Here is a 27,986-nt window from a genome sequence, read left to right on the forward strand (position 1 = left end):
AACAGGACAAAGAAATTAAAACAACCATAATAAAATTAAAATTGTTCTATATTTTAACTTAATAACAAATCGTACATTGTAAAATATTAACTAATATTACGCTGAACATTTTGAAAAACGATTGTAATAGATAAAAGGTGCATTTTGCATTTCCATTTCATTTCAAACATTGATTTAATTTATAGTTTTTAGACCATTCATTAATAAAATTTACTTTGGTTACAACTTATATATGATAAAAAATCGCCTTACAGAATATCCAGCCTAGTTTTCTATACTTATATCTTGTCTAGAACATATTATTTGATTCTTATTCAGACAAACTGTATGGCAAGCTTGTCGGCCAGTGGCACCGAAATTTTTGCGCAAGTGAAAAGATGTGCTATTTGCATATTTTGTACTAACTGACAGCACTTTTAACTGCACCAAAAAAAAACATACATTCATTGGCGCCTTTTTTATAACTTTGAGCCCGATTTCGGTTTTGAACATTAATTTTGAAAAAATAATAGTATAAGTATTGGAATTATTATTTAAAAATTATAGTTGACACATTCAGAATATAAAAATAATATTGCATTTCACTTAACATTATAAACTAACTTATAATCAATAATAACTAAGACAATTTTGCTATTAAAATGAATAACCTATTTAAAACCAGACATTATCACAATCTGGATCTAAAAATAATATATTTATAACATTTTATTTTCACAAAAGTCGAATGATATATTGTCAAAAAATTTCACCATTTCTTAGGCTATTAGGGCTTAATTTTGTTGAAGAAATCACAGCCATATTAGGGCTCTAAAAAGGCAAGATTTATTGAATAGCCCATTGGTTAAAATACCCGCTTTCATTTCTCATATAGCAGGTTTGAATCATGATTGTGACTTATTCAATGTCATTATTAAAATCTAAGCTATACCACCCTGTTATATGATAATATTCTCTGGAAAAACCTGGATTTCATGATCTGGAGAAACACACAAAAATGAGCAAACCAGGTGTTCAATCTCGCAAGACTCCATAAATGTATCTCGTGGTGTACTCGCTGCAGCAAACAGTAACACATTGCGTGCGAACATTACTAACATGTCTGCGACACTGCAACCGCCGCGCGAACACATGCTAGCTGTGGACTCGCGTTGACCCGAAGATATTTTCTGTCCGCGAACAATTTTGGTGGAATCTCGCTATTATATGTTCTTTGTTTGAAAAGCTCAATTGTCCCATGATATGTAAAATTCTTGTCTTATCAACTTGCCCAACATTGTTCCAAAACCTGACCTAAAAAACTAATGGTGGGCCAACCATCTTCATAACATATACCAAATAAACACCAAAACCAATCAGAAACTCGAACTTTCAATTTGATTCTTCGACCGATGTTTTAAGACACTATCATTTGTTTGTTCCGTGAATCCGCCATTTTGAATTCCGGATTTTTGTTCCTGGGTTACTTGTTTCTGGTCTTCTACATCTTCTCTGTGGAAGATCCGGTTGATCGGGAACTGGATGTAGTAGAACACGAAGGTGGAAGTCCAGATGAGGATCTGGTAAAGACAGACCTGCCACCAAGTCATGATGCCGAAGACAGCGTAAAGCCAGCGGTGCGCGAAGAAGAAGATTGAGTAGTACCTGGAAAGAAAATGTTTTTGTTAGTAAACTTGCAGATTTAGATAGGTTTTTTATTTAGGTGCAAGATATGTCTAATCATAATGGCGTTACAACTGATTGTTGGCCACGGCAACTGTTGTCATATAAGGGGATCAGCCAGCTGCGCAGGACATATTACAGTTGCGCAGACACAACTCACTATTCCTTCACTCTCATAGCCCGATGGGACGGGAATCCGACACGAACGGAGAGAGACCAGGTGCGAGACCGACAGTAACGTGCTATCCGATGCACGGAAGTATCTATCACCAAATTCCAGACTCCAAGCTGCTTTTGTCAAAATTTTCTCAGACTCACAAAGCAATTACTGAAGACCCGGGCATCGAATCCGAGACCTCAAGCGCAGCAATCGCGTTTGCAAACTAGACCCACGAGGCAGTCACGGGAAGTAGTAAAAGCTAGTACCTAATAAATCACTTTAACTTCATTTGTTAGAAATCAGCTCGTTCAAAAGTATATCGACACTGATAAGACCTCACTATGTATACAGTTCCCATTGTCACTACAATAGTTTTTCACCACAATACTTAATACGGGCTACTTTTATGAAAGTTTTTCAAATCCACAAACCTATTTCGGCCCGACTCTAAGAGTCGAATAAACCCTGTGCACAGCAGTCATGCTATATGTCTACTAGACCAACGCCGACATGTCTAGTCTAGATTCAATAGATTCAGCTAGATTGTCTAGATCAGTGGTTCTTAACCGGTGGTCCGCGGACCACTGGTGGTCCCTGGAGGCATTCCAAGTGGTCCGCGAAGCTTATCTTCGTGACGTTGCTATACGTTATCTAACTTAATTTTTATCGACTTATCTATGCGAGCGGGGGTTTTCGTATGGACGTATATCGGGTGTGTTGTACCTAGTCCCCCCATTCATGAAAATGTATGTTTGAGCTACATTTTACGTAATTTTGGTTTTGAGTCTTAAAAAATTATTAAAATATCGCGCTCGCCTCGCTCACGTATTCAGAAACTGTATGCCCTTATTGTTGCATTTGTCAACAAACAAAAAGTTAAGTACGTTTGGGCTAAATTTTACGTAATATTTGGTTGAAGTCCGATAAAAATTTCGCGCTCGCTTCGCTCGCGTATTCAGAAGCTATATGCCCTTATTTTTGCAATTGTCAATAAACAAAAAGTTAAGCACGTTTGGGCTAAATTTTACGTAATATTTGGTTGAAGTCCGTTGAAAATTTCGCGCTCGTTTCGCTCGCGCATTTGGAAACTACATAGGCAAGTTTTTCTTCATTTGCATTTGCTTACCTACACAACTGCCGACATGCGTTTAGCTTTGACTAGAAGTGACCCAAAAATTCACTTTTTTTATATAAATAATAAAGAAATGAGTGCTAATTTAGGTAAACCGATGAGGTGGTCCCCGGCAAGACAAACTTTAGTTAAAGTGGTCCCTCATGTCAAAAAGGTTAAGAACCACTGGTCTAGATTCAGCCATGTATTATTATCACCTACACATGTTTTTGCAAATAAATCTATCTTTATCTTTATCTTTATCTTTAAAAATAGACTGTCTTGTAAACAGATGTGACGGTCTGTTCTAACGTTTGCAACAATGTCCCTCACACACGCATGTGCTTGATGCACGACACTCAGTATAGACAGCACCGAGAGAAGAACATAAAAGTTCGTCGATACACATGCGTGTGTGAGTGTCATATTTACGAACATTAGTAGGTACCTTCACAACACTTCTTTATTCTAGTATCTTCTTAGGATATCTTATCGGTTTGCCCGGGTAACTGGGTTGAGGAGGTCAGATAGGCAGTCGCTTCTTGTAAAGCACTGGTACTCAGCTGTACCCGGTTAGACTGGAAGCCGACCCCAACATGATTGGGAAAAGGCTCGGGAGATGATGATGATGAATAGGTAAGTTTGCCAAAACTATCGGCTCGGCTGCCTTCTTACCTCTTCGTAATCGATTGAGAATATATGGTATTCTTAAAATAAGTTTTTCATACTTACACGATAGCATAAAGCACTCCAGCGCCACCAGTCAGCCATAACTCCAGTTTATAATGCGTGGGATGTCTCCTAGCCTGCAGTACAGTCTCGATCAGTAGCACTATAGCAATATTGGTGTGAACGCAATGGTTGAACCACCACGGCACCAGTTGGTCGTAGACTACTGGGAAGACCAGCTCCCGGTCGATCCAGAAGAGTGTCCAGAACATTGTGGAGATGAACTGGAAAGGAGAATGAGACATTTTAAATTATAGGTTTATAGAAGGGGTTCGTTTGGAAATTTGTTTATTCGTATTGTATTTCTATGGGCCTTAGTTGTCTGAAATAAAGGAATAAATAAATAAAAAATAAGGCTATGTTATATTTACAATAGTTTGAGTGACTGTCGTGGTCTCTAAGGCGACCTCTCTAGCCCTACATACAATGTAATTGTTGAAAGATACATCGAATGAAAACGATTTATTGCACAATAATATGAACTAAGTAGCATAGTAATATTCAATTGAATAACAATATAGTGGATTTCTGAAGAAATCGCTGATTATCTAGTGTTAGTAAATGTTTTATCCCGATTTCATCAACCGTAGTTACTTGAAGGACCTTCCTTCCTGCTACCCACAAATATTTTACAATTAAAATTAAAATCGCTCAAATATCATTCGATCATTTATGCAATAAAATTACACAGTACCTAGAGACCATATGTACACATAAGTATACACTCGGTTTTTCTACTTCCTATAAAAAAAAACCGGCCAAGTGCGAGTCGGACTCGTGCACGAAGGGTTCCGTAAATTACAGTTAAATCAACCTATCTCAAAAACTATAAGAGATACTTTGATCAAACCAAAAATCGTTGAAAGAGTTAATTAGCATGCATCACCTCTATTTTTTTTAGAATTTTATACCCCGTAGTTATAAAAATAGAGGGGGGGGACATACTTTTTACGACTTTGAGAGCTGATATCTCAAAAACCGTTCACTTTAAGAAAAATGTTTTTTAGAAAACTTTATATAATTTTAAAAGACCTTTCCATTGATACCCCACACGGGTATGTACATCGAAAAAAAAAATTTCATCCCTCAGTTACATGTATGGGGGGCCCCACCCCCAATTCTTTTTTTTACTATTTAGTGTCATATTTTTGTAGCGGTTCATACAACACATATTCCCATCAAATTTCATCACTGTAGTACTTATAGTTTCCGAGTAAATCGGCTGTGACAGACGGACAGACGGACAGACGGACAGACGGACATGACGAAACTATAAGGGTTCCGTTTTTGCCATTTTGGCTACGGAACCCTAAAAACACCATTATATTCCAAAGTCAAGGTTTACTCACCAGCGTCAGCGGCACCACAAGCCCTGAGAACATGACATCTCGACAGAACCTCAGCTTCTTCCCCAGGCTGGTCTCGTGGCGGTCGAACCACTCCATCAGGTCGTACACCAGAGACATCGTGAGGAAGATCGTTTGGAACAGCTGTGGGAAAGAGATGGCAGATCGTTAATGTGAGCGGGAGATAAGGACAAAAATATAGTAACACATTGCTGATGAGGGCGTCCAAGGCCGATTTCGGCCACGGCGGCTGTTCTCACATAAGGAGATCAGCCAGCTGCGAAGGACATATTATAGTGCACAAGTATTTGCGCAGATACAAGTGCACTCACTATTCCTTCACTCTCATAGACTGATATAATTTCGGCGTGACCCGGAAATCGTGCCTGCCGGGGCTGATTGTTCGCGCGAGTGACCGCGGCGCTGGTACATAAAAGGCTTCACAAGGAACATGGTGAGGTTTAGTCAGTAAGAGTCTGACACTCCCTCACGCTGCTAACTCACAGCGGGAGGGATCATTTGATGGGAAATCACCCATAAAAAAATAATGGTTAAAATACAACTAAAGGACAATGCCAGGGTCTGGGCCCAAAGTTTGCCCAGCAGTGGGAGTAGTTCCAGCTGGTTCCATAGTGCACTCTGAACACGAAATCCAAATATTTTTGAAATCGGTCCCAGAGGTCCCGAGAAAAACCGGTTCTAATGTTAAACTTGAACAGTCACTTTATAAAGCCCAAGCCATTTGCCCAGTAGTGGGAATGGTTAGAATAGGTTCCTTACTTCACTCTTAACGCGGAATCCAAATGTTTTTGAAATCGGTCCCAGAGGTCCCGAGAAAAACCGGTTCAAATGTTCTCCATAGATAGTCTCTTAACAAAGCCTAAGCCTTTTGCCCAGTAGTGAAAGTGGTCGAAATAGGTTCTTTACTGCACTGTTAACACGAAATCCAAATATTTTGGAAATCGGTCCCAGAGGTCCCGAGAAAAACCGGTTCTAATGTTAAACTTGATCAGTCAATTTATAAAGCCCAAGCCGTTTGCCCAGTAGTGGGAATAGTTAGAATAGGTTCTTTACTTCACTGTTAATACGAAATCAAAATATTTTAGAAATCGGTCCCAGAGGTCCCGAGAAAAACCGGTTCTAATGTTAAACTTGAACAGTCAATTTATAAAGCCCAAGCCATTTGCCCAGTAGTGGGAATGGTTAGAATAGGTTCTTTACTTCACTGTTAATACGAAATCAAAATATTTTAGAAATCGGTCCCAGAGGTCCCGAGAAAAACCGGTTCTAATGTTAAACTTGAACAGTCACTTTATAAAGCCCAAGCCATTTGCCCAGTAGTGGGAATGGTTAGAATAGGTTCTTTACTTCACTGTTAATACGAAATCCAAATATTTTAGAAATCGATCCCAGAGGTCCCGAGAAAAAACCGGTTCTAATGTTAGCCAGCCATTGTTAGCAAGCCGTTTTAAGCAGCAACAAACCTAACAACCTCTTTTCTTGAAATAACATTCAGGTAGTTAGTGGTTTCACTGTTAACAGGATAAAAAAACAGAAATAGACGTTTAAAGGTAATTGTTGTTTCTCTTGCTTTTCATTCTCTATCTACCACAATCAGTCCTAAATTCGTGTAGCGTCATGCAATTAATATTCGTAATGGCAATGGAAAAATCTTATCAAGACGAATAAAATAAGCTCGAACACGAGGTAGTAAATAGATACCGTTGAGGAGTTCCCTCGTCTCACTGTCGTCTCCATCGTCAGGTCCTCCACAGTTTTGTGGTGTCGGAAATATATACCCGAATGACAAGTTTTTATTCAATGTGTGCTTACAATTTCCGACAGTTCCCTATTGTTTTAAGGTTTCTATCACCAGACCCTGGACCCAATAACAAAGGAACCATTTGGAAAATAAATCTTTTCAAACAATAAAATGATTGTTTAAATCGGTTGGTAAACGACAGAGTTATGCACGTACAAACGTAAAAAGAATACAAACGAACTGAAAAACTCCTCCATTTTTTGAAGTCGGTAAAAAAAAATATCTCGTTCAACACCTCGTATTTGTCGATTAATATTATAATGCATTTCAATTAAGGTAATAAAAGTGGAATAGTTAAGAGTTCGTAAGCATATTTTTCGTAATATTGAATAAGAGTCAAACCAGTTTTTCTCAGGACTCCTGGGATAGATTTCGAAATATTTCGGTCTGGGACCTATTATAAGCCTATGGAACATAATACACTATGCAGTTACTGTGGGCAACTCTTGAGCCCAACTTCCATACAAAGAATAGCATTGTCCTTTGTTATGGAGAAAGCTTCTAGCTCAATTAGGTACGTACGGTAGGCATAACCAAAACGCTCTGTTACTTTTAAACTAACGAACCGTTCGAGTTCGAGAAAAACAAAAGATTGGTCTTGACTAATTGGTAATTTGACTTTTTTTTTTAATTTGTGGGTTCCTCGCACCCGCTCATTGGCATTTTGGCGACGCTAATTCCTTAGGCGAATTTCCATTATGACACATCTGCTAGTCATTTTCTTCTCCATGAAACAATAATTTCTATCCAATGTTACAATAAGCAATAGTTAATACGCAACATTTTCAGTCCTACTGAAATTAACTCGAACCTTATCAGCTAACATTCCAACAAATTACAAATAAACAAATAAACGTAATTAATATAATAATCAGTTGATCAGAGGTGACGACGAGGTCGTTTCGCGTCTGACTGCTATCAGCTATCGGGAGACAAAGTTCAGCCAATCAGACATAGCGAGTAGACATGATAGGGTGAGGTGTCACTGTTAGCGGGCTTGGAAACGTCTTTACTACAATCATTAAGCCAAAACATAAGCAAAAAAATAAAAAACTAAACACTCAAACTTAATGTAAATTTATTTATTATTATTTCATTTATTTATTTATTTATTGCTTATTAGAAGGTACATTTTATATTCTAAAAAATATAAAACGTCCAACAAAACTGTCTTGTTCCCAAATTATCTTTTTATTGTAAAATTAAATTTAATAAAATGTTCACAGATTTTTATCCGGGTGCGCAGATTAGACCCTACGGATCCCGAGTGATACCGTTGGCAGAAGTTAGTAATATTGGTGTAGTTAAAAAAAGTTGGTTTATTTGAACTCGGCATTCTCAGAAACTACGGCACCGATTTGATAAATTATTTTAAATTATTTACATGGAAGAAGAATAGCTTATTTTTATCTTGGTTGCTGGCAAAAGCTACTAATATTAGTGGGTTGGTTTGAACGCGCTAATTTCAGGACTGGTGGCGCTTTGAAAAAATGTTTCTAAAACTAAATAAGTACTTTTTAAACAGGTGCTCAAAGTAGCTAGGTACCAAAGGACGTGGATGAAACTGCGATAAACAAACAAAGTGGTATTTTGAAAGTGCACCTACTTATTTACCTAAACAACGAGATATAAGTTTTCTCTATTCTAATATAAACAATGCAAGTTATGTAAAATCAATGGTTATTTTCCCATGAATTAAAAATGTAACTACATACAGGTAGATGTGGGTATTTCAAATACTTAGAAGAAAGTATGTATGTATAAAAAGTGGTCCAGTAACGTTATTTTGACTCAAGGATTTCAACCTACCACCTGCTTTTAGTAAACAATACATAATTGCCATGGACTCGATAACTATTGGATGTGAAATATGATACTTTACTAGTGAATTTATTTTACTGTGTTTGAATATCTATAAATATTTTGAGGTATGAGTATTACCCTTAGATAAGTACTGGGTGTCCCATAAGTCCTTTGAAATCTAAATTTCGAATAAAATTTAAATGGCGCGCGGAAATGGCATGCGGGGTGCGGGGATAGCATCAACGGTCTTTGGGAATTCATTCGCCATTGAAAGTTTTACCGAAGCGGACCGTGGTTCCATGGCGAATGAATTCCGAAAGACTGTTGATGCTATCCCCGCACCCCGCATGCCATTCCCGCGCGCCATTTAAATTTTATTCGAAATTTAGATTTCAAAGGACTTATGGGACACCCAGTATATAAAAATAGTTCGAAGCTAAGTAACAGCCAGCTAGCTGATCAATCTTAAGGTTAAGCAACGATTGGCTTTGTCGACTCGTAGCGTAGATGGGAAACATTTTGTCATGACGAGTACCTGCGTGTTTCGAAAGGCACGATAAACTGTACATTCCGGCTGTTATTTGAACATCTTTGGCAATCGCTACGGGTTAGCCAGAAGCCAGAAAATTTGACAACCAGTCTTACCAGAGAGTAACTGTAACTGGGTCGAGGAGATCAGTAAGGCAGTCGCTCCATGTGGCACACTGGTACTCAGCTACATCAAGTTAGACTGAAAGCCGACCCCAACACAGTTAGGAAAAGGCTAGACACCCCTACATTGTTTCCTATCCTGTGTGCAACTTATCCAAGTAAATACCACGCCCACATGGTAACTCTCACAGTATTGTCACAGGTCATCCCTTTCTACGCACAAGGTTAAGCGCATGCGCAGTAGAATAGCTAGTGCCGAGTGTAAGCCTTTCTCTGTTCACTTTCGATTTGTCTGTTTATGTTGGTAGAATATTGTTAGCCTAGTATTAAGTCGAGAAATCGTTTAAGTAATAATTAGGCAACAAGTTTTAACGTTGTTTTGATATTACTGCCAAGTTTCATCAAAATCTATCCATTAGTTTTAGCGTAAAAGGGTTACAAACTTTCGAATATTACTTAGTAGGATTCAAAGGCACAATTGCACCAACAACATATAAATATGAACGTGAAAATTCATAGTAAACCGGTTTTTTTTAAACTGACTTGGGCCTTAATTATTGATGAACAACCGTTTTATTTTGTTTAATTTTTATATACTCCATGCAAGTAAAGCCCATCAATTTCTATAAAAAAAAATATATTTAGTATTTTTTTATTTAAGATTTTTTTTAATCTGTATTTTCTACTGCTGTATTTTCTAACTATATTCTCAAAAACTGACCTAATTTTATCAAACACACGCTACACTCAAACCCGCTCCGCTTATCGCTCCGCCTATCGCCCCGCTAACACTCGCACCTTATCACTACCCTGTCCTAGATATCGTGCAATTGTATCCGGTGGCCCGATAGTTATTAGGGCAGGCACGTGACCAACCTTTGGACGCCATTGATAGGGGTTTTGGTGTCCGGTTGATGCAATTGTTTCCCGTGGTTATGGGAATAGTGCAGTGGGTGCAAGATAAATGCATTTTTTTGTAATAATATCATATTTTGAGGTAATTTTTGTAGTAAAACTAGTTCCTTTTATTATGATTTTGCTGTCTGTTTGAGCGTTTATCATCATTTATATATATTGTAATATATATAAATGCTGAAAACTTAATAAAAGTTAAATAAATATGTACCGCTATATTAGGTTGCGTTCATAGAAAAAGAAGCTAATGGCAAGGAGTCGACTCGCACTTGGCCAGTTTTTCTTAGTCACAATACCTAACAGAACCTTAATTACCCGCATTTTTACTTTTATCAACTTCTGCCTAACTTCCAACTATGTTCGGGTCGGCTTCCAATCTAACAGGATGCAGCTGAGTACCAGTGTGCCACATGGAGGGACTGCCTATCTGACCTCCTCAACCCAGTTAATCGGGTAACCCAATACCCCTTGGTTAGACTGGCAGACTTACTGGCTTCTGACTACCCGTAACGACTGCTAAGGATGTTCAATGACAGCCGGGATCTACAGTTTAACGTGCCATCCGACTGCCTATCTGACCTCCTCAAGACCCATTGGTAAGACTTTCTAGCTTCTGACTACCCGTAATAACCCGAAAACAGTCACACAATACCTTACAGTGTGGTATTATCCAAATACAAACTAACATTACAAATGCGAAAGTAACTCTGTCCGTCTGTCTTTCTGTCTGTCTGTCTCTCTTTTCTTCACGCCTAAACTACTGAACCGATTTGTGTGAAATTTGGTACAGATATAAATAAATAATGTCGGGACACCTTTTTCACACACGGTCGGTTAGCCCCATGGTAAGTTATTTATTAACTTGTGTTATGGGTGCTAACACAACTGATAAACTACATATATAGCTACATATATACATATTTATAAATACGTATCATAACACCCTGACCACGATCAACAAGCATGCCCATCACACAAATGTCGACCGAACCGGGAATCGAACCCGGGACCTCAGGTTCGGCGGTCCGGCATGATGACCATTGCGCCATCGAGGTCGTCAGAGATATAGTTTGGTACTTAAGAAAGGACCTAGGATAGTTTTCATTACAAAAAATAAAATTTATGCCGGACATACAGGGCCATCTATTGTTCAAACTAAAAATCTGCCGGAAGCCACTATTCCACGCGAACGAAGTCGCGGGCAAAAGCTAGTACATTATAAGACAATCTTAATTAACCATACTTCAAGCATTATATTGCCTCATTTATTAATGATAAATAATATAATGTTATCTACAGTTTTGTAACAAGTATAGAATCAACTAATTACAATCGTATGATTTTCTTAATTATTATATATTGACCTTTACTTGAACGGGGATATATAATATATCACGTGGTAATTAGTGTACACTCGCGTGCATTGAAATTGGGTCAGCTTTCAAAATAAGTAATACTGTCTTTGAAAACCGTGCTTATGTTATGAGGCTGAAGAGCTTGGTAAGTTAGAAGGTGCTAGGTCTGGAATGACCGGTCCGATTTAAAAGATTTTGATAGCAAAATTGATTAAGTAAGGCTAAGAGGTATCTTTATATCCGGACCCGTGAAGTAATTTTCACGGGATGCAATTGAAAATGCTCGTGGAGGCTAATATTTTGCTACAACTAAGAAAATAATTCAACTATCTTGTATGCTTTCAGTTTTTCCATCATCAGATCCTGACTTGACTACAATGGGATTAAACTGCAGGCATAGCCTTTCATAATTAAAAAGAATTTTCCAATTCAGTCGAAGTCAGTCCGTTATTATTTTTTTTCAATTCGAAAAACAAAGACATTTTTGTCTTTGTTGTTTGATGTCTTTTGACATCCGAATTGAAACAACCCTTCTCTTTTTTGGGAAAGTCTGTTGATAAATAGACATAACTACATACATACTTCTTTTACATGAAGCTGAGCTGTCAAAATTCAATTTCTTATCTCAAAAAACGGTTGGATCGGTTATTGGAATCCGCAGTTTTTTAGTGCCCTGGAGATGGTCATAGGCTACTTTCTATTTAACTATTGGGATTAATTCCTAAAGGGGGTCAATTCTGCTAATTTTACTTAAGCGATATACGATTGATATCTAAATGAGATTCAATCACAACTCAATTACGATTGAAGCATATGGAACATTCCGCATACTTGAGTCGTAAGACTTGTACGAATCCTCGAGAAACTGCTGGAAAACGCAGTCACTCAAAATCACATTTATAGTTAAACATTATCCATGTAACTGATTGACTATGATAACTACATAGTGATATAATGATACGCTATTACATGATACATCACACATGACACCCGTGTGATGCGTGCTCGTAGCGTGCATAACGTGCGCCTAGTATCTAGTATAACTCATGTGCAATCTTGATATCGAAAGAGATGATTGTAAAGGTAAAAATTTTGATGAAGCAGCTTTAATAAGTAACATGAATATAAGAATATAAGTAAGTATCACTACATAGTACAAAACAAAGTCGCTTTTTATGTTCCTTTGTACGCTTAAATCTTCAAATTTTTGATGCGTTTTTTTTATAGATTGAGTGATTGGAGAAGAAGGTTTATAATTTGTATAATAACATCCATTAAATAGTGAAGAAAAACTGTTATTGTTAATTTGCGAAGCCGGGATAGGTCGCTAGTAATATTATAAGTAAGTATAGATAACGAACAAAGAATCTATAGACAGTACACTAATAAATTAACATTATTGAAATATAATTACGATTGAAAGTCCTACACATAAACTCAGTACTAAAAAATAATGTCTGATTTCAACGAAAGATGCATTCATGACGTTATCAATATTTTACTTACTTATCGAGAAAGTTATGACCTTAACTATGGCGTGAGAGTATAATCGATATATTGATACTTTACTCTGGATTGCAAATAATTTGACTCAGCTGCAATATCATCTGCCGAGCCTTTTCTACAACTATGTTGGGGTCGGCTTCCAGTCTAACTGTATGCAGCTGAGTACCAGTGTGCCACAAGGAGCGACTGCCTATCTGACCTCCTCAACCCAGTTACCTGACCCCTTGGTACGAAAAGCAATAGGTGACCAAAAAACTAAACATGAATAAAACTGGGACATATTTAAATGGTAAATGGTTGAGACGATTCTTTAGAGAAAGAGAAATTTTTGAGAACTCGGTTAGTAAAAATATCAATTCAGATATTCCTCCTTTTTGGAAATTTGGTAAAAAATAAAATTCGTTTAACTTTGCCATTATACGCAGGTGGCGGGAAAAACTAATGGAAATAAAAATATTATGACTGGTTATTAAGAACCTTGTGGGTGGTTTATGTATACATTTTTAAGACAAAATGCACCACCAATAAAAGTGCTCAAAAACCAGCCATTACATGTCATATAAACTTTCTATATAATAACTAGCCCAGTTTCATTGCAACTTGCAACTAATTGTAATTTCAATCGGAATCACACTACCGTTTATTCACAATATAATTAGTACCTAGATATGCACATAAATAGGTATTTCTATATCACCACGTGTTAAAACAATGATTATGTCGAAATCATAATTAGTGTTTAAGAAATAATTACGAAACTAAATAAATAATAATAAATAAATAAATAATGTCTGGACACCTTTTCACACACGGTCGGTTAGCCCCATGGTAAGTTATTTATTAACTTGTGTTATGGGTGCTAACACAACTGATAAACTACATATAGCTACATATATACATATTTATGAATACATATTGTAACACCCAGACCACGGCCAACAAGCATGCTCATCACACAAATGTCGAAACTGATTGTATAGTTTATTGACCGCGGACGGTAAAGTGGAGGTAGATTGATAAAACTGTAGTTAACTGGTATTACCTATATTTATTAAGATCCTGGTCCAATGTACTGACTTATCTATATTAATATAGTAAATATGAAATATTTTGTTTTGTAAAGGTTCCGAAACTAATGAACCGATTTTGAAAAATTATTTCACTGTTATTTACTATAGGCTCTATTTTATCCCGGTACGGGAATAAGTTCCCCCGGGATGCGAGTGAAACCGCGGGCAAACAGTTATACTCATAACAATGCAGAATCATTTTTTTATATGTTTGTTTTTGTACCCTAAAGGCACCAAAACTAATGAACAAACTTGAAAAATTATTTCACTGTGGGAAAGCACTATATCCGAGTAGTCATAGGCTATGTTTTATTTCGAGAACAGTTCGTTACAACGTATATTGACGGTACTTTCACTGGAAGATAAGTAGTTAATACAATAATCTAGGCTACTTTTTATCCATACAGGTTATCCATACAGGGTGCAGGAAGTAAATTGCACTTTACTTACGATTTTATAGATCCAAAAATGCTCTAATACTTTGTCTCATTCTGAATAAATTACATATGACTACAATGAGAACGGGTAGTGGTCCCACCCGATATATTTAAGTGGAATCAGAGTCAGATTAAAGACCACAAGAGCATTCAAATCTCATCAACAAGCAATATAATTTCAAAGTTATTTTTTCCATGCAAAAATATGAGGGTTAGGTAGGTAAGTACTTACAAAATTCCATCCGGTAAGGTATCCAGCCCTATATCTATACAAATTGTCGATTTCAACAATATCGCTGCTTCTAATATCTAAGCCAGCCGCAAAAATAGTAATATAAGCATTATGCAAAACCCCGAACAAATGATAAACCGTTAACCAATACAATTTAGAATCACTCCTATCAAATAACTTCTCGTTTTCAGTAATTAAAAAACATAAAATGTTATAAAATATATTACTATCTTTCCATAAAATCTCTTCCATTTTTTCCATTTTTATATTTATAAAATAAAATTCCAACGCACTTTTCTTCAATTAATTTTCAAATATCGAACACTTTTATAAAGAATTTTATTTGAGATTTGAATTTTAAAATGCGGCACTGATATTTTTATTTTTGGAATTTATAATTTAAGCACTTATTTTCTAAGATTATAATTATGATTCTATTTATTAACTTATAATTTATGCTAATAGACACCCGATTCCCGTAGTGGTTTAGGGCGACTAATGGTTATCTTTCAAAGTAATTAGTGCAGACGGTATCTCATTATTTGTATATGTTCAACGTAACTTGGGTTTACCCTCTAATTAATATTATTGTAGTTAGTTTGAGAAGATTTTGTTTAACTAATCAGTCTTCTAATGATATTTTTGCGTGTTTTGCTAATTACCGTTTGTAAAAGAATTGCCAAAAAGAATTCTTTTTGCAAAAAAAAAGATATAGTTTAATTTTTGTACGGCCTAGAATCCTCACCTTACCCATTTCTTTCGAACATTCATTTCAAATATACAAAGCTTTGAAGAACTAACTAGTGAGAATTATGTTAAATATAGTTTGTTTTTGTAATATGTCAAGTAAAAAAAAATATGTTCCTGGGAAGTTTGTTCCACCATTTCTTCTTCCCAGCAAAAAACTCATAGGAATTAAGTTTTTCTGATGAACATAGTCTTTACTTGTCTTTAATTAAATTATACATATATATTATAATTCATAAAAGGCATAAATACAAAATATCTCTTCCTATCAGTGGGGAAAATAAATGATACGTTTTACAAAATAAAAAATACGTAAAGCAAGTAGTGACATCTAATGAGCTTTGCTTTTATAATTTTATAAGGCGCTACATAATACCTAAGTATGTACATACTATATGCTGGGTGTCTGTATAGTTAAAATACCGCATCAAAGTATTAATAAAATTATTAATATGTATGTCTCTTCCAGACCTCGGGACTATAGAGTCCCGGATTTTTGGGAGGCGAACGTGGGGCCGAAGCCAACACGCTGAAGCCCTTTTGAGACAACTTTAATGAAATGGTGACACAAAACCGACGATTATCCCTGTATACACTATAGAAATGTACCCAAGGACAATCCCCGGTTCTGTGCTAAACTATTGCTAACTATGGATGAAAACTACTTAGGCTATTGTGATGGGATGCTAATGGACTAGGAATGGGGAAACTTCGGGAACTATGGCACCTGCCGATGACAATGTATTAAATACATGTTAAAATGGCAGGTGGAGACTCGCCAACTCACTTACTGGGCCCCCGGGAATCAGTCACTGAAAAGCAACAAGAGGGCAACAGGGACATGAGCGGCTGAGAAGGGTGAGGATACCTCGGCGGACTTTAAACGCAGATCACGCGCTCCCTGTGGGTCCAGCATCACCGGCCCACTCGCCACTTACCACGAGGCACCTACCCTCCGAGCAGGACTAACCTTGCTCTAGCGACTCCACTCTGACCGGCCGATGAAGGCAAGCCAAGAGGCGGGAGACCTATCCCCCGTCATGCTTCACTCCGGCAAGCCGGAGGTGGGGGACAGTATACTCTCCCTGGAGCACTCGGATATATAGCCCCGCGGGGTCGCTACTCCCCGTCATCCGCCTCAGATGCCCTGCGGGGCAAATTATTAATTATTATTTATCATTTTTAGTGGGAATCAAACAATAACAGGGTATTGAGTTACCCGGATAACTGGGTTGACGAGGTCAGACAGGCACTGGTCCTCAGCTACATCCGGTTAGACTGGAAACCGACCCCAACATAGTTGGAAAAAAGGCTCGGGAGATGATAATGGAATAAAATGACTTCTCCCGCTGTGGGTGCAGCGTGAGGGAGGGTCAGACTCTTACTGACTGAAACCCACCATGTTCCTTCTTAAGCCCTTTATGTACCAGCGCCGCGGTAAGTCGCGCGAACAATCCCGCAGCCCCGGTAGAATGAAATTCATCTTAGGTATATTTTTGCATTTTTCAAGGTCAATCTGGGTATTGAATATGTAACCTTGGTTTGAGAAAATAATATATTTAGAATGTATGTTTTATATGCGTTATTTATTTAATTGGCCTTAGATGACAAGGTGATATGTAATTTTATTTGTTTTTTAATAGTTTTTATGTAAATGAAATAGGGTTTCATCTATACTAATATAATAAACAGGATATTTTTTGTACCCAAAATTTTCCAAAAATACTAATAACTTATAATAATAAATCCGCTTAGGATTAGAAAATTTTTGTGACTGTCGGAAGGCTACACAATTCCCAAGTTTTATCCCGGTATGGGAAAAAGTTTAAAGTGAAACCGTGGGAAAACAGCTAGTTTATAAATGGCTGGTTTCCTTAACTGCTCGTTTAATTTGTTAAATCATCATACATGTTATTACAAGCATAAAATAACTTCTTTTATTTTGTGTCTCATTACTAATACGCTAATATTATCACCAACAAATATTAGGGCCATTTTCATCGACAACTTAAACGTAACTTTTTCTTAAAACAACTCCTTACTTTGATTTAACGTAAAAATTCATAGTTAACAGTTGTTTTAAGAAAACTGACGTTTAATCTGTCCGTGAACTTGTTCGGTTAACTAGTCTTAATAGCATGTTAATAGTCAGTTAACCTGACAATTAGTACGAAGTCTAAGGCTGCAATAGTCATTATTAATAATTAATAGTGAGTACTATTATTGGCATGTGACTCTATTCTTAGAAAATAATGGAAAAATACAGTGTAAAAACGTTACTGTAATTATGTAAGATAGTTAAGAATAGTTAGGTTCATTTCCTACATCATTTTACATTTACAAAGAACTAAACTTAAGAGAGATCGTGGCTCGATCGATCAAAAGCAAGATCGCAGAGCAAGATCGTGGATGGGTGGCCATCTTGTCATGACGAGTTCCTCCGTGTTTCGGAAGCTATCATTTGAACATCTTTGGCAGTCGCTACGGGTAGTCAGAAGCCAGTAAATCTGACACCAGGGGCCCGATTCTCCTAATTTTACTACGATTCACATTCGAATGAGATCCAATCACGACTCAATTACTATTGAAGCGTATGTGGCATTCCGCAATTTTTTCTTTTAAATAAACGTTTTTATCCTTTTCTATCATTTAATAATGAATCATTTTGTCTGCAAATGATTTACGATTGCAACATGATTGTAGAGCAAACTACCGTATAGACCAAAATCACTAAAATGGCAGACCAATCGCAAACCAATTGAATGTCGTTGGAATACGATTGATCTTATATTAGTAGCAGAATGCCCGATACGATTAAAACTGCTATTGCGATTCAATTTCTATTCAATTTTCACATTATTAACTTAGGTGAATCGGGGCCCTGTCTAACCAAGGGGGTTGCCCTGGTAACTGGGTTGAGAAGATCAGATAGGTAGTCCCTCCTTGTAAAACACTGGTAGGTACTCAGCTGAATTCGGATACACTGGAAGCCGACACCAACATAGTTGGGCAAAGGCTAGGCAGATGATGAACGAAATCTTTGCACAGGTAGTAAAATTTTAAACATCAAGCAAAAAGACTAATTTGATTTTAAATATTCATATACTTACGTAGAATAAACAAAAACATAATATAACTTCAATGGCCTTAGAGAAGCAAAAAAATCTTCGAAAAAACTGGTTTTCAAAATGATCTATAAAGTCAGGAAGGTCATTGACGATTGTGAATAGAATAATATTATATCTTTACTTCTATACTAAGAATATAATGAAGAAAAACTTTTTTTGATTCGACAAATAGAATCTGAAATCACTGAACCTGATTTGAAAAATTATTTCACTGTTAGGAAGCTACACTACTTATCTGTGCTGAACATAGGCTATGTTTTATCCGGATGCGGGAAGAAATATTCCCGTGATGCGGTTAAAACCGCATGGAACAGTTAACCTCATTCATCCTCCGAGCCTTTTTCCCAACTATTTTGGGGTCGGCTTCCAGTCTCACCGGATGTAGCTGGGTACCAGTGTGCCACAAGGAGCGACTGCCCTATCTGACTTCCACGACCCAGTTACCCGGGCAATCCGATACCCCTTGGTTAGACTGGTGTAAGACTTACTGGCTTCTGACTACTCCCGAGTAACACAATAGGCTATATTTTATCCAAATACCGAACCGCGGCTAAGAGCTAGTAAAGTATAATATGTTTTTGGAGAGCATATTTAGATGATTCTAAAAAAACAAAATAATTTTAATTAACAAAAAAAAAAAAACTTTTGTAGACAACCAGAAAATCCGAATTAAATCTTACAAAAAAAAATAGAATATCTTTTACTAGTTTCAATCCCAGTTTCTAACTACTCAAATATTTTACTATTTATTATTTTCTTTACATAAAAATTACTTTTAAAACCATTATAAATATACTCTTGTCAGACTTAAACCATTGTATTTTAAACTTCTTAAATATAACCTCGTAATGCGTACATAAGGAAATAAACAAGATTTTTTACTTCTTAACTACTTATGTAAATATGTTCATGTATCATGATTCCTTTGTCTACAGATATATTTTTGTTAATAACGTCATACTTTTGCAACGTAAACAGTAAATTAAAATAAGCACTTCTTTTTTCACGTTATTATCGTATGTATCAATACATACAAATGTAATACCTATTACGTTTTAAAAAGAGTAACCATGGTTAAAGTTTCTTGTTCGTTCTTCCACATAGGAGCTACTTTTGGAATGGGCAACTAGAATCAAACTTATTTATTACTAGCTTTCGCCCGCGGTTTCACCCGCGTCCCGTAGCCGAATGGTGACAAAAACTATCCTAAAACCTTCTCCTTTCTAAGTTACCTCCCCTCTAATTTTCAGACAAATCGGTCAAGCCGTTTTCATGTTATGTCGTGACAACGGAAAGCGGGTTTCATTTTTATATATGTATATAGATTTTTGACGTTCACAAGTGCTTGTAAGCAAACGTCAACGTAAAGTAAACGACAAAAATCTATGGCTAGGTCTAAATGAAATAAATTATTTGAATTTGAATGAAACCGAGTGATTGTTTGAAAAAAAGGAGGAAAATTGTGAGATGTATAAATATTAATAATATAAAAAATTACGGAGAGGAAAAATGATTTTGTTTGTAACTGAAAAGCTGAACTGACTACTAAACCAATTAAAAAAAATTAAATCACTGTTGGAAAGCCTCACTATCCCGGAGTAACACAGGCTATATTGTAAGAGAAACCAAGAAAAACAGCAAGTAATTAAGGATATTGACAACAAGACTTTAAATGCTAAATAATCAAGAATCCTTACTTATCGCATGAAACATTTTTAAACAAAAGAAAACAAGTAAATGTCAGCAGTCATTGTACCAATAAAAACTGGTAGCCAGGTAGGCACATAGACTATTCACCAAGGTTAACCTACGCTTGCCACGGTCCGTAAGTGGATGGGTTACCCGATAGCCCAGCGGTTGTTTATAGATCTTTGACAGTCTTTTCGGTAAGTCAAAAACCAGGAAATCCCATAGTAAGGTAAGGTTTACAATTACTGTTACATAACTTTGCAGTTTTGTTAACCAACCCATCGAGCGCACGTGGTGATTAACGCTCAATCCTTCTCTGTATGAGAGGAGGCCGCAGCCCAGCAGTGGCGATAAAAAGGTTGAAGTACCTATAGTTGTAAGTAGTAGTAAGTATGAAGTATTATCAAATTACATATAACTTACAAAATTCCAATTTGTCACATAAAACGGTAAAAACATTAAAATATCGAACACAGCAGGATTCACATCATCCAAGTTAAATAAGAAAAGGTTTGCAATGTAAGCAAAATACACCACATTAGCGTAAAAGAATATACCACAAAATATAACATGAAAAACTAATCGAAAATATAAACGAATTAAAGTTTTATTCTCCGAACTTTCCGTTATTATAATTTTCACTTCTGTCATTTTAGTTTTTTGAATTGTAATTTTAATTTTTAGAATTAAGTATATTTTTAGTTTCGAAAACACGTGTTTTCGTACAGAGATTCCACTAAATAATAAAATAATACGATTTACTTAGCTTTGCTTTTTTACCTAAAAACTAATTACATATTCGAACAGGTTCACATAGTATATTTTAGAACAATGTTTCTATATTTTTTTGTCGTGACAGCTGTTGATGAGTTTACTGTTAATTAATTTTAGTTTTTTAGTTTACGTTTTGAGCTAATCTAAAGTCTTGTAAAGATGGTAGTTTTGTCCCATTTTGTGGGAAATCATCAAATAGATGAGGCATCAAATCCTGCTGTGGGTGCAGCGTGAGGGAGTGTCAGACTCTTACTGACTAAAACCCACCACGTTCCTTCTTAAGCCCTTTATGTACCAGAGATGTACACAAATTAAAAATGAAGTTATAGTTTGCGATATGAATTATTATGTAAGTTCATTTATTTATTACTTTATTTCTAATTTATGTAGTGTTTATTTTAATACAATTTTTCTAATATGTTATAAACATACAGTTTATTTAAAGAACAAATTAGTACCTTTAAATGCAAGTACTTAGTAATAAAATCATGCAATTTGCATTTTATAATTGCATTAACGGGTACTTACAAGATAATATTATAAGATAAATATGTAATCATTGTAACAATCTTTTTGAAACAAAATACTCTAAGGTCACATATTGGAATGCCGACAGTATGTTTGGATAATCACGTATTTTATAATATTAGTTATTATCACGTACTTACTGTCATTTTGATATAAAAAACACTCTATTATCTACCTAGCCTTTTTGGCTGACAGAGAGGAGAGTGGATATGGAAAACCTATAGTGCGATCCCCATATAACTTGGGAACAGGCCAAAAATAAGAGCCAGATATATGTATAGAATAGAGCAGTCACTAATAACCAACTTCAGAGTGGCAATGTTACTTGGAGAATCCGGACACTGCAGAATAAACAGCCGTTGGTTGGGAAAATAGTTATTTGTTATACAAGAGTGCAAAGTTGCTTTTTAACCGCGGGCTCAATTTTGATGAAAATCTATGTAAAAACAATGATAAAAATTACTTAATTAATTGAATAATTATTTTAAGCAGTATTTTATTTGTTTAATATGTATTTGTTTGAAAAGTCTTATCAAGTCAAGTTTTACCCTTTGATATCTGAGCGCAAAAGCCGTTTTTATCCTCTAGAGCGGCAAAGTGATTTGAATTTAGAACATCGTGTGCAATACTCCATTTGTGACAATCTTGGTAAGACTTTTCAAACAAATACATATTAAATAAAATACTGCTTAAAATAATTAATTAACAAATTTATATTATTGTTTTTACATAGATTTTTAACCTCGTTTCATTTTTAAACTGAGTTTTCAATAAATGAACTTTAATAGGTACCTACTTCTTTTTAATTGATACTCATGTGTGCGCGCCATTTTGTTTTTTGAGTTTAGAAATTTCCTCGATGGGGTGGGATGAAAAGTTACGTGTTGCACTCGAGTGCAAAGATTTTTCACCTTGTGCTCTTTTGATTCCCTCGCTATCGCTCAGGATTCGAATTATTGAAACACTCGCTACGCTCGTCTTCGCTTGCTCGGTCATCAAAATTGAGCCCGCGGTTAAAAAGCAACTTTGCACTCTTGTATAACAAATAACTATTTTAGTAAAATGCAGAATTAAATGATCGATGTTATATGCTTACTGCCATTCATTTAAATCCTGATTAATTCCTGATAATTTTGCAGTATACGGGAGCTCTTAACGCGAGCTGTAAAAAGGAAATATTGTTTTTCTAAGTTATAACTTAATATAGAGGAAAAACCATAGATATTAAAGTATTATATTCCATTAACTTTTATTAAGGCAATAAATATGCACACATTTGATTGATCTTGACCGATGGATTCTGACCTTGTAGACTGTGATCGGCGCTATAATGTTACCTTCACGGTTATTGCTAATTCAGCCTATTATCTTCGCATACACAACATACTACCACTTAATATTATAATGCTGATCGCGCACAAAGTCTCGAAAAGTTTCTAGTATTTTTAAGGAGATTTTATTTTCCACGATAGATAGATAGATAAATCGTGGTCGTCGAAAAGTCGTGGTGGCCTAGTGGGCAAAGAACCAACCTCTCGAGTAAGAGGGCGCGGGTTCGATTCCAGGTCAGGCAAGTACCAATGCAACTTTTCTAAGTTTGTATGTACTTTCTAAATATACCTTAGACACCAATGACTGTGTTTCGGAAGGCACGTTAAACTGTAGGTCCCGGCTGTCATTGAACATCCTTGGCAGTCGTTACGGGTAGTCAGAAGCCAGTAAATCTGACACCAGTCTAGCCAGGGGTATCGGGTTGCCCGGGTAACTGGGTTGAGGAGGTCAGATAGGCAGTCGCTTCTTGTAAAGCACTGGTACTCGGCTGAATCCGGTTAGACTGGAAGCCGACCCCAACATAGTTTGGGAAAAGGCTCGGAGGATGATGATGAGATAGATAGATAAATACTTTATTAGGTACACCAATTTTTACATTTTTGATCTTATTCTAGTTAAATTAGGTGGCATAATGGGCGATCTTATCGCTAAGAGCGATCTCCTCCAGTACTGGGATTCTATAAAACTCGATCAACAACTCGCATTTCACTTCGATTCGTAATGTCATTTCATACTTTAGGGGAGGTAGGGGAGGGATGGGCACTTTTTCACAATTTATTGCATAAAAAATCAGATTTTACAGATCATTATCAACTTTTATTGCCATTTCTTATATTCGGCTAGATATAATGAAAGAGCTTTCCTAAAAATTACAATCAGTTTCAACATTACGAGATATTTAAACGGTTTTATTTAGCTCACCCCGTTTGTTTTATTATTTATTCTTGGATCAAATTTAGTAATTCAAATTTCACCCTCTTCCTGTCAACCGATTGGTCTGAAATTTTGTATACACCTTTAATTAAATCCAATATGGCCACCGGCACAAAATGGCACAGCCCCCTCAATATGGGTATCAAATGAAAGGGCTACACAAGTAGAATACTGTCAGCAACCCCAGCGGGGCGCAACAGGGCCAAGGCCTGCCTGCACGTCGATTCTATAAAATTCGAACAACAACTCGCATTTCACTTCGCTATTCACTCTCACTTCGCATTCGATTCAGAACGACCTTGATTTTGCATTCTGTAAACATCACCTAATCACTTGCGAAGTGAAGTGAGACATCGACCAATGCTGTGCTAGTGACTTCCCCACTCGACAAAATGTCAACCGAGATTAATCAGTTTTTAATTTTATCAGTTTTGACACAGAATTTTAGCTAAATATGATGTTTTAGTTATAATTTGTTATTGTAAGGAATTTGAGGCAGCTTTTAAGTATAAAATAAACAGAAATCTCTAAATTCGTGCTGTGAATATAATCTATGCTTACCCTACGAAAAAAAAATACTGACAGCGCCAATTTGCCTTTCTTGCTGATTTTGAGGGAACCTTATATATTTTTTTACTACGGCCGGATTGTTCAGAGCTTCCACTACTTCATTTATGCAACGAGATGCAGACGGTTGCGATAAATAAGTTCTGATGCCCTCTTTAATAACCTTCTGGTAACCGCCACTAGCCAAGAATGATAAAGTACATAGTATCTGTGAAACAATAAATCAATAAAAAATGTAATACCTACTTTAACTGGATTTAGTGAAAACAAAATTGAGACCAATTTGGTTATTTTCATGCTTAAGAGAATACCAATATTATAACTGAAGTACAGAGTCTTTTGAAAACATATCAGCTGGCGGGGAAACCACATAAAGGGAATACTCCTTATTAAGAACTAAGTGTTTTTCTTATTATTGTGTGCTTGATTACAATTTTTCAACTATAAACTGTGTCAATACTTACTTTTACACGAGTTGTAAGTCCTTTGCCTCGACGTTTTGTGGGCTTTATCAGGGGCAGTAAATCAGACTCCAGTTGGTCAATTAGCTCCTTTGACAATCTATATATGCTCACATAGTCATCATCGTGAGTTAATAAAGATAAACTGCGAATTCTAGCAGATTGTTGACGCTTTTCTAAATTCTAATAATCATGAGCTTCTTCTAATAAAGATTTAAGCAAAAACATTCTAGCCATCGTTAAAGGTAGGCACTTAATCACTTTAAAACACTTAGAACTTTATTTAAACACTATTTTAAATATAATAGTCTCTAGATCAAGTTGGCAACGGTACCTGAAACAAGATTCTATAAAGGATTTTTCGCGCAGATTTATAACCTCACAAATTTTCACTGACGAAGAAGAGCAAAAATTTACAAATTATACATTACATGGTATGTCCAAGCCTCCCTACCATAGGGAGCATTGGACACTTTTGACTTAGTTTATGAAAAAAAAATCGGTAAAAAAACTTTTAAGTTAAACGGTTTTATCTTATGTGCACTGAAAACTAGAAAATAAAAAATAGTTACTTACCTGTCAACCTACGTAGGTGGTCCCGGTCATATTAGACTAAAATAAAAACGTGGGGCCCATTAACTATTGCTGTAGTACTCTCTTCTAAAGGTATAATAGGTGTGGATTGCATCGACTTACTATAATTGTAACTGGAGATTTTGACAATCAATAATTAATAATAGAAAATACACATACCTTTCATTAGTTTTCTCTTTATAACGATCCGAAACCGCAACAAAATATTTAAGTACTTTTACGAGTGTTTGTTCTTGACAACTCACAGAAATGACAGATAGTCTATGGATGAACACCGTTACCAGTCGGTTACGTAAACTACCCAATAAAAAAAAAACAAAACTATGATCAGAAATCAGAATAAAAGGACCCCCCTTTTATTCTGATTTGATCATGTCTCCCAACTGCCCATCTCTCCCCTACCTCCCCTATAGATAGACAGATTTTGACAGATCTGTCAAAATCTCGACTTTGATTTAGTTCAACTTGTCAACACGCTCGATAGTGTAGCGCTAGTGTAGTTTGACAATGTCAATCACGAAACTTTAAGGTAGAATTCCGTGGGTCGCGATTGTCGCAGCCGCGCGCGACAAAAGTCAACCTATGAAAATGTATGGCACCGCTGCCGAGGGCTGCGACAGTCGCGCGCGGACGACGAATTTCGTGAGCCACTCGCGGCCGTACGCTTCTCAACATGGTCTAGCGCTTAATAACATCTATAGAATTTTAGTAAAACCAGAATTAAATTTTTGACAATGCCGCGAGCAGCTTACGAAATTCGTCGGCCGCGCGCGACTGTCACGGGCCTCGACAACGGTGCCATACATTTTCATAGGTTGACTATTGTCGCGTCCACGGAATTCTACCTTTAGATCGAAGTCGAAGTGAGAGTGATGTCGAAGTGAGTTGTGATATTTTATAGAATCGACATGCAGACAACCTTAAGATGGATTGAGACGAGTAGGAAAAGATTATACTGTAGGCTGTTAGGCAAAGTGTACATTTGCTCCTGCAATTAGGTATGATTATTATGGCGGTGTATTCCTATTATTGGCTTCACACCATTGCCAAGAATTCATTGGGCAAGTCGTGCCACATGATTTAGGTATAGCCTTAAATAAGAGAAACCACATGATCGGGGTACATACTTGAATACGCGAGAACTCTTGCGAAAACCATCCTCATTCAAGTTCACGCCTATTCACAGATATTCTCGGCACTAATGTGGAGTCGATCGAATTAGAATTAGTTAAATTCTCGGAAATATGACTTCATCAAAACGTTTCTTTGAGAATAACTTTTGCCACCTATTCTATTGGTGGTTTTAAAACTTCTCCGCTCCTCTTTGGAGTCTGGGCATCGTGACAGGCAGTGCACACTAATTATAATTGTCCATCTTTAGTGTACATGATTCGATTCTTTAGTTTTTAAAAACTTTAAAGAAATGTTCATCTATTATGAGTGTGTAGTCCAAAACACCTGTAAGACAGGTCGATAAAAACTAACGACCTTCTAGTTAAACATAACAGTTTATGTTCAAACGTGGAACTACGAAATACTGAGTTGACTTCTATGTAGCTTTTTCCCAACTACGTTGGGGTCGGATTCGAGTCTAATCCGATACAGCAGATAACTATATACACCTCAGCTCATTCACAAAATCAACACGACACCCTTAGGTAAGCCTGGTTGCAGACTTTCTGGTTTCTTACTACATGTAGCGACTGCCAGAGATGTTCAAAATTACGGCCGGGACCGAACAATATAAAGTGTCTTCCTAAACATGGGAGAGCTCTTCATGACAAGATGGTCACCCATCCACAGACCTACCAAGCGTTGCTTAACCCTGATTCATTGGTCCTTACGGCTGTTGCTTAGCCATGAGCTCCTTACTGATTCGATAGATGAATAACTTCGAAGGAGAAGAAAATATTTATTAGCAAAGAAGGTGTGACAAATGAGATCCTCAGTGGGGACCATCAGGGCCAAGGCGTGCCGGGGCTGCGGGATTCTTCGAAAGAGTTACCGCGACCCTGGTACGTAAAGGGCTTAAAAAGGCACATGATGGGTTTTTGTCAGCAAGAGTCTGTCATTTGATGATTTCCCAGACAAAAAAAGTGAGGAAAATGAAGCTAAATAATATAAAATTATGTACTTACAAAATTCCAATTCGTCAGGTAACAAGGAGTAAATAACTTTGCAGTAACAATAGCAGGTTCAGTCACATCTTCTTTCTGTAATAACTGCATCCACAAATAACCACCATATATTAGCACAGAATGGAATACACCACTAGCTATCACATGAAATATCAACCTTAAGTATAGGGTAATAGAACGCTTTTTACTGTAACTTTCACCCACTGTTATTTTCACTTCTGTCATTTTGAATTATATTTTTAGTTTATTTTTAGAAATGGATTTTTTTTTTTTATCTTGAATTAGTGTTTTAATTT

The 27,986-nt window shown here is 36.4% G+C and overlaps 1 protein-coding gene across 2 annotated transcripts; it reads right to left on the reverse strand.

Moving 5' to 3' along the window:
- Nucleotides 1-30: 30 nt before the first annotated feature.
- Nucleotides 31-27,986, reverse strand: LOC124643517 (androgen-dependent TFPI-regulating protein-like). 2 transcript variants are annotated; one of them, XM_047182520.1, is made up of 4 exons: nt 27,691-27,986; nt 5,012-5,152; nt 3,666-3,886; nt 31-1,644 (listed from the first exon to the last, which is right to left on the reverse strand). In XM_047182520.1, the coding sequence occupies exons 1-4, from the start codon at nt 27,913-27,915 to the stop codon at nt 1,356-1,358; spliced, it is 876 nt and encodes a 291-aa protein (XP_047038476.1). In that variant the 5' UTR covers nt 27,916-27,986; the 3' UTR covers nt 31-1,355. The 2 variants fall into 2 exon arrangements, with proteins under 2 accessions (XP_047038476.1, XP_047038475.1); XM_047182519.1 differs by lacking the exon at nt 27,691-27,986 and adding an exon at nt 14,800-15,122.

Source organism: Helicoverpa zea, chromosome 27 (assembly GCF_022581195.2).
Source record: "Helicoverpa zea isolate HzStark_Cry1AcR chromosome 27, ilHelZeax1.1, whole genome shotgun sequence".
Taxonomy (NCBI): domain Eukaryota; kingdom Metazoa; phylum Arthropoda; class Insecta; order Lepidoptera; family Noctuidae; genus Helicoverpa; species Helicoverpa zea.

Excerpts from the sequence above, each read along its gene's own strand:
- LOC124643517 (XM_047182519.1), bottom strand. The coding sequence starts at position 15,060 with ATGGAAAAAATGGAAGAGATTTTATGGAAAGATAGTAATATATTTTAT. Across the intron at positions 5,153-14,799 it reads ACCTTACCGGATGGAATTTT|CTGTTCCAAACGATCTTCCT; the intron begins GTAAGTACTTAC and ends TCTTTCCCACAG. Across the intron at positions 1,645-3,665 it reads GGAGTGCTTTATGCTATCGT|GTACTACTCAATCTTCTTCT; the intron begins GTAAGTATGAAA and ends TTTTCTTTCCAG.